The following is an 8,667-nucleotide window of genomic DNA, read 5'->3' as shown; positions in this document are numbered from 1 at the left end:
TATTAACATCAAACAACCTTATGGGGATGATAATTTGACTCATATCCACTGAGTACCCGCAAAAAATACTCATAATGGGTAGGATAAAAACTCGCATTTTGGATATAATGATGAATATGAGTAATTACCCGCAAAAATAAACGGGTATAAGTGCGGGTACGTGTACCTTAGTACCCACCCCGCCCTATACCCACATAATATATATTTATTTATTTTATATATATTATTATATAATAACATATCTTTATCAATTTTAAAAAATATAACACTATTAAACTATTACAAATTTTTAATAAAATGTTTATTTATAACATAATACAAACGCAATGTGAATATATCAACAAAAAAATGAACTTTAACGTGATGTTAATCAAAATTTTATTTATAAATTTCATGAGTCAACATTAAAATCTTAAAAAAAAATTAATTATATTAAAACGATATAATATTTTATAATAAATCGATTTATTGTTAGTAAAAATTCGTTTAACAGATATGTGTATGAGTATTTAGGTACCCATAAGATATGGAGATGAATACAAAAGTTGTTACCCACACGAATATGAGGATGAATGCATGTATTTTTCCAAACTACGGGTATGGGGATATCTACTATAGTACCTACTCATACCTACCCATTGTCATCCCTATCTTACACTATAAAAGCCTCAAAACCCCCCCCAAAAAAAAGTCATTTTCCGTCGACCCAAAACACTTCTTCCCCATTTCCTCTCCCACAAAACCCCCAAAAAACAAAATTCAAAATCAAACCAAATCCCTAATCCCTTTCAATCGTGTTTTACATGCACGCTAAATTACAATAACCGCCATGACCGGAACAACAACAACATCACCGCCGCTACAATCACCAACGATCTCGCGTTCAATAACACAAACGGTTAACGGTTCACACAAGTTCTTGATCCAAGGCTATTCATTAGCGAAGGGAATGGGAGTTGGAAAACACATTGCTAGCGATGTATTTACCGTCGGAGGGTATCAGTGGGCGATCTACTTCTATCCTGATGGAAAGAATCCGGAAGATAATTCCGCTTATGTATCTGTTTTTATTGCGTTAGCGAGTGAAGGTACCGATGTTAGAGCGCTTTTTGAACTCACGCTTGTTGATCAAAGTGGACAAGGGAAACATAAGGTTCATAGTCATTTTGATCGATCTCTTGAGAGTGGTCCTTATACTCTTAAGTATAAGGGTAGCATGTGGTAGGGTTTTGTTGATTTTGATTCTTTCGTTTTTTTTAATGTGATTTGAAATTTTGAATGTTTTTGGTTTTAATTTGTATCTGAATTGTGAATTTTGTTGTTTGAATTTGATGTGAATTTTGTTTTTTATATGCATGTGATGAAGTAATGAATGATTGAAATCGGTAATTGTTGTTGTCATTTAAAGTAATTTGCTATATTAGTATTCTTATTACTTGTTTAAGAGACCGGTTTATGTCATTTTGTTGTTAACTATGCTTGATTATTTGATAGTTAGCTCATCAAAAACATTATATAGGTGAGTTTATTTTATTTTTAAACATGCAAAATTAGTAAGTAGTTGTAAATGTTAGTATTTTTTCGCCTTCATCAGGATTTGAACGCTGGTCCTTTAACTTCTTAACTTCGTTAACTCTTAGCTCAACCCAGTTAAGCTACGCCCTCCCCCCCATTATATAGGTGAATTAGGAGGATTGTTCTAAGTTATGTTTATGGTGTATATGACAGATAACTATATTATTATCTGATACATGGAAAAAAGCCTCTATCTTAATTACCCCTTTCAATGAATCTTAGCTACCGGTTTAGTCTATGCAGTTGTGTGTGTGTGCCTGTGTGTGGATACATTGGTTTACCAAAGAATGCCTCTTATTGTTTCTATTTTTATAAAATCAAAGACAATGCGTGTTTTTTAAGAAATTGGGGAAGAGGTAAATTATTAGTACGTACTATTAATTAAGTGGCATTGATAGTCATTTTATAACTGGCCCCATGGGCTGTGGATGTGGGTTGTTGAACTCTGCCCTTGAGGTTATAAGATCAAACTCTTTCCACCGACACCTCATGGACAAGGACAATGCATGTTAAAAAGCAGTATGAATGTACAATGTTGTGTTGAGATTTGTGAATATTGATCTTTTTGTTCTTGTAGGGGGTACAAGCGGTTTTTCAGACGGACTTTGCTTGAAAGCTCTGATTTCCTCAAGAATGACTGCTTGAAAATCAACTGTACTGTTGGAGTCGTAATTTCTGCTACTGATTGTCCACAACTCAACTCTATTCACGTCCCAGAATCTGACATTGGATCGCACTTTGGCACACTATTGGACAATATGGAAGGTTCAGATGTTACTTTTGATGTGGCTGGGGAGAAGTTTCCTGGTCATAAGTTGGTGTTGGCTGCGAGATCCCCAGAATTTCGATCTAAATTTTTTAATGCTATGGATACGGAGGACAAACAGGAGTTTGTTGTGACAGATCTAGAACCAAAGGTTTTTAAGGTAAAAACTGTTTATCTCTTTGTTTCTTTTTACTCCCTTTCACTATCTTCTGTCCTTGGTAGCGTTAAGCACAGTTAGGAGCTACTCTCTGTTATTATGTGCCTTTTCTGCTGCTTATCATATTAGATTTTTCTTTTCTTGATAAGAAAGTATTCTGTAGGGGTTAAGAGGGAAAGTACAACTAGGGAAGATAGATGTCCTGATTTTTCTCTTACTTTTACAGGCTATGCTGCATTTTATCTACAGGGATACCCTGACAGAAGAGGCGGATGCGGTTTCATCAACAACATCTAGTGAATTTCCAGTTTCTGAGACATTGATAGCAAAATTGTTAGCTGCAGCAGACAAGTATGGCTTGGAGAGGCTTAGACTGATGTGCGAGTCTCGTCTTTGCAAGGATATTAGTGTGAATTCTGTCACCCATATTTTAACCTTGGCTGACCATTGCCATGCCACAGAGTTAAAAGCTGTTTGCCTAAATTTTGCTGCTCAAAATCTAGCAGGTATAGTAATCACTTGTTTTTCCTTAGTTGGATTGAGCAACCGTGTTAACATTAACACTGATGTTTACCTTACAACACTTGTTACTGAAAAGTGACTAAAAATAGAAAAGAAAAATGCGTTCAGCTACAAACTTCCTTTGCTAGTTAAACACAGTTGTTTGACATACATCAGTAGGTGTCGAGCAGAAAAGGTAGATTATATATTCTAAAATATAACTTACTATACTAAAACATAAAGACAATTCAGTACGATTTTACATTTTGGGGATTTTTGCTCTCAACTTCCCCATCTAACTAGTTACGGAATTCCTGGCATAGCTAATTCCACGGAGGGTTTCCCCAGAGTCTGCTAGGGGTTACTATTTCATATACGTCAAATGTTAACTAGTAGGAATAAAAGATAGTAGAGATAATAATGCCATGGCAATGCCATTAAACACCGGAATATTGAAAATAATCAAGAAAAAACTGAATTGACAATATTTGTTTAGGATTTAATTGTGTAAAAACCTTGCATTATTAGTAACTATATGATGCCACATGTTCAAAAGGCAGTCAAATTTTCAAAGCTCTTGCTGGAAGTGAAAGACGTTAGTTACTAATTACTATAACAATACATTGCTTAATCTCGTTCTTATTTACTGAAGATGGAAAAAATCTTACATTGGCAGCGGATGAAATTTAGTGTTATTTAGTATAGCTGAAACTTCATGTGTTTCAAATGTGCCGTTTTTCTCTCTGATAGGTTTTGTTCTCTTCCACTCTAATTATGTGAAATGCTGTTGGATGGTTTTGTTGTCTTTGTCCTTTTATTTTTTGACAGTTTCTCATTCTGCCCCCCTATATGCTCAAATCTGTCAACATACACCACTGGAAGCATACTTTTGGTAAACCCCCAATGTTTTAGGGGGAAAGATTGAGAAACATTTTTTTAACCTTTTCAACCTGCATGTGTGACATGATTCTTGATAAGACAGTATGGCATTATTTGATACATATAGTCGACCCCACATAGTGGGAAACTATTTTTGGTGTTGTTTTTTGTTTACCTTGAATGCATTTTGAAACATTTAGACCCACATAATCTCCACCCTCTTCCCTCCTTTTGTTATTTTATTTCCACCACTTTCTTTTTTATTGCTTCCTTTTCTCTTCTCAATTATCCATGTCTTTTTTTTCTATTTTTTTTTTTTGTTGAGAAAGTCCATGTCTTTTCTTATATCTATTATGTCACCTGAATAGTTAACACAAATGATTTTGTACTTTGACGGGCATTCAAAGAGGTCAGCCCATTGTTGAGGCGTTTGTATTTGTTTTTCTCTTTCTTTTGTGTTGAAATTTTAGATATAGATTGGTGCCATCTTTTCACTCCCTGTTCTAAATCCATGTTTTAAATCATGCTGTATTAAAACTTTGGGCATAGAAAACTATTTTAGTTTACTTTCAGCTATCCATACAAATGCTTGATAAGATGGTTCTTTTTGTTTGGACTTGTTGCAGCTGTCATGAGGTCGGATGGGTTTGAGTCTATGAAAGAAAAATGCCCATGGCTACAGTCAGAGATGTTGAAGACAATTGCTGGCTGTGAGGGTGATAGTTGCAGTACAGGGGACAAATCTCAGAGTGTATGGGCCCAACTCTCAGATGGTGGTGAACAAAATGGCAGGAGAGTCAGGCAGAGACTTTGATATCCATTGTTGCATTGGTATCTCTGATTCTTTTGTAAATGAATGTGATAATGTCGAAAAAATGGGGGATAGAAAAGCCAAAGGAGAGGGAAAATCCTTTTCTAGCCAACTTTTCCATGTTGCAATGGAAAGTTCTTTAGAAAAAACAGGTAGACTAGATGCTATGCAGGTTTATGTAGATGTCTCTGTTGTGTGTATGTTTGGTTAGTGCAGAGTAGCTATTGAAAATGAGCTCATCTGCAGTATACTTTTGGAGAGGATCCAAGTCCATACATATTTTGCAACAGGATGTCATCGTTGCCAGACCTTATGTCTCCATCTGCTTTGTCCCAAAATATGTTGTTCAAACCTTCATGTTTGTAGAACTAGGTTCAATAGGATGGCTGTTATACCTTGTACAAAATATTCATTTGGTAACATTGTTTGTTTCATTAAACCTCGTAAAAAGTGTTAATGTTAGATGGTCTATCTTGAATTGACTTTTACATTACTACCTTGTTTTTTTCCTTTATTTACATCAAGAGCAAAGGTCTAAGACAAGTATTGCTTTGTTGAAAGACAACAGAATAGATGAATTGGTTTCTGCAAACAGATTGGTTGCGTACAGTTTGTTCTTTTGTCCACAGAAATGGAGATGAATTATGTCTCATATTTTCTGCTATCAGGAATTTTTGCATTCATGCGGTCGGGTAAAGTAACACATTTGAGAATGATGAACACCATTGAGACAAAAAAATATGATGTCTGGCAACATTAATCTTAGTATGGCCGAGATTGCTTCAGCTGTCACTTGTGAATTACTATTGATTGCCGATAGTTTCCTTTATAATAATAATTGGTGATTGATACAGATACAGATACTGAATAAGTAAAAAATCCTGCATGATGAAATTAGACTTCAAATGTTCCATGGGACCAAAACAAGTGGTACAAGTTGTTTCTTTTTTATAAGCTAAAAGTTGAGCAAAATTTATATACTACCTTTTCATAGTCATGAATTGCTCAGACGTTGAATATTTCACTTAAAGTAATAAAAGCAAGTTGTGTTTCCCTAAAAGTTGAGCAAAATTTATATACTACCATTTAATAGTTTTTTACCTTATAAAACAGTGTAATAGTGAATTTTTATCTCAACTCTCTTCGAGCTTTCATTTCATTCAATCTCCAAATTCAATCAATTAAAAAGTTAAAATCAAATAGTCAAATTTTAAAACATACATAGCAGGTGTGGTTTTAGCAATTCATAGACAAATAATCAAATATTCTTCTATTTTACTCCATCCGCAATTTTGGTCTCTTTTGATATCCTTATTGCAATTTTTCTTTGTCCACCATTGAAATTGAATTCCAAATCTGAGGATATCATCTATGCTACATGAATATCTATTAATATACTATATCATATCTAAACCGTTCAAGTGGGTCTGTTTGAATGACTTATTTTTGAGTTTATGCGAAATAACTTATACAAATAAGTAAATTTTTATGTATTATTAGAGGCTTTTTAAGGTAATAGTTTATAAAAATACAATTTTTGTTAGTGAAAACTTATGAATCAACATAAAACTTTATTTATTTGCATATATACGCTCAAAATAAGTCAAATTCAAGCAGGCCCTATAAGTAACAAGAGTCGAGTTGGAAGATGTTAAACTTCCACAACAAGCTGAACCGAGATTAAATTTTAATTGAAAAATGTATAAATATTTAATTTTTGACTTCTCAAACAAGATTATTGAAGGGAGCCTATAAAAAAATTGTTCAATAATAAGCGGTACTATATTCTTATTTATGTATTTATTTATATATTTGTATAACATATTATAGAAGAAAAAAAATTGTATAATATAGTGGATACGTGGACATGTCTTTTGTCAAAGAAAGAAAAAAAAGTGGACATGCCTAGTCAATTCGGTTACTTGTATCCCAAGTATTTAGGACATGTTTTTTTGTTGATACAACATTTGGACACTATTTATTAAGCACCACTTACAACTTAGAAGTTATTAAAACAGAAACTAACTCAAAAAATGGTTGCCATGGAGATGTGTGACCATTGTTGCATGCTTCGTCAAACTATAGCTCATTTATGCGACGGTGTATATTTCAGGTGATGTAATAATTATATTATTTATTTTTTCTTCAATTACTATTTTCATTAATCGAAAATGATTGCCGATTATGACGATATTGTTAGACTAAACGTATTCATCTGGATTTGAATTTGGATCCCACAGTATAATTGTGAGTTTCATATTTATTGCTTCGTCTAAAAAAAAAGATGATTTTCGGTCATTCTTTGTGGAAATATATTTATAACATTTTAAACAATCAAAGTGAGTAAGGAAAATTTTATGTTCTCATGAGATTTTCAATGATTTGATTACAGCTGTTGTATCGATTGTGGGAAGGTTCTAAGTGAGTCTACAAGTTTGAAGACAGATATAAGTGATAGAATCATGGAGACAAGAAGAAAGACCATTGGTGTGAAAAAAACAAAAAAGAAAATAACATGTAAGTAATCTATTCTTTTGATCAATTCTTCCCTTTTTTTTTTTTTTTTTTTTCTATTTAAGCTCTTTTGGTTTTGAATCTGAAATATATTGGGTTTTATTGAATTAGTTGAAAGTCTGTATATTATATTGTAGGCATATTTCACATCGAAGTCATATCTGGTATCATCGGCACATATAATTACATTAAATTATTTGTTCTTTTTTAAGTATTCTTTATATTTGAGATGTCTTGTTTCTGTATCAGTACAAAAGAAATTGAAGGCTAGCTGTGTCAAAGAAAAAGGAAAATTGAAGACTTGATCTTTGTTTATGTCCCAATTCAGGCTTTGTCAAACATGCACCACTTGATTAAGTGGTGCATGGTGCACAAGTGTTTGATATTTTTATAACGAATACGAATTTTACAAAATTCACCGTTGGATAGAAAGTTTATATTGTTTAGATCATCCATAAATTTTTTAAATTTTTTTGAAAATCATTTGATATGTTATTAAGACTCATCAAGATTAACGGTATTGAATAAAAATCCATAAACCGTTAATTTTGACGGGTCTCAATAACATATCAAATGATTTTTAATTTTTTTAAAATTTTTTATGAATGATCTATACGATATAAACTTTCTATCCGACGGTGGATTTTGTAAAATTCGTATTTATTATAGTGTTTTCGATAACTTGTGTATGGTGCACAACTTAACTCACTTGTGCACCATAGACTTTGCCCCCAATTCATATCTCATCAAGAGAACTTATTTAGTCTATTCTACTATATGATTTATAAGTATAAAAAAAATGATGTACCAAAAAAAAAAGTATAAAAAATGTAAACATGCTATAGGGGAAATCTTTGATACGTTGCACTACTTTGTGCTTTTGCATGTACATATGTGGTCATATTATATAATATATAAGTCCGTTTGGATTAATTTATTTTTGAGCTTATGCAAACAACTTATGCAATATAAATTAGGTTTTATGCTAATCCAAACTTAAAATAAGCTAAACTGTTTGCATAAGCTCAAAAATAAGCTAATCCAAACGGCCCATATTCTTCATATTTGAGTATATTTTGTAATTTAGTTCAATTCATCTCAGATATTCATCTTTAATTCATTTTTTATGTTCAAGCCATTTTTTCATTTGATCAATTAAATAGTTTAATTGACATTGTATTGTATCGACACTCTTTGCAGGACACGAGCACCCATTTCTTGATAAATGAGATCTACTATATTGGAGAAGCATAGTTCTTGTGGCTTTCATTTGATTTAGATTTGCTTGACATTATTTAGAGTGGTGATTGTTCCTAAACTATTTTCAATAAGTAGTTTCAACTTGTAATACTACTCTTAATAACTATTCTTTGGTGTAATAATCAATTATTCTACTCTTAATTATGTTTTCATGATACAAGTCTACCTTCAATTTTATAAACCAATGGTGAATACTACCAAGAA

At 32.5% G+C, this 8,667-nt stretch overlaps 1 protein-coding gene across 1 annotated transcript; it reads left to right on the top strand.

Annotated features, from left to right (window-relative positions):
- The first annotated feature begins 690 nt into the window (after positions 1-690).
- LOC123924623 (BTB/POZ and MATH domain-containing protein 4-like) lies at positions 691-5,177 on the top strand. The gene is made up of 4 exons (XM_045977568.1): positions 691-1,221; positions 2,153-2,501; positions 2,725-3,004; positions 4,505-5,177. The coding sequence occupies exons 1-4, from the start codon at positions 830-832 to the stop codon at positions 4,690-4,692; spliced, it is 1,209 nt and encodes a 402-aa protein (XP_045833524.1). The 5' UTR covers positions 691-829; the 3' UTR covers positions 4,693-5,177.
- Positions 5,178-8,667: the final 3,490 nt, after the last annotated feature.

This window comes from Trifolium pratense, linkage group LG4 (genome assembly GCF_020283565.1).
Source record: "Trifolium pratense cultivar HEN17-A07 linkage group LG4, ARS_RC_1.1, whole genome shotgun sequence".
In the NCBI taxonomy this organism is placed as follows: domain Eukaryota; kingdom Viridiplantae; phylum Streptophyta; class Magnoliopsida; order Fabales; family Fabaceae; genus Trifolium; species Trifolium pratense.
Note: the sequence above shows the minus strand (reverse complement) of the source record. Positions and strands in the feature narration are given on the sequence as shown.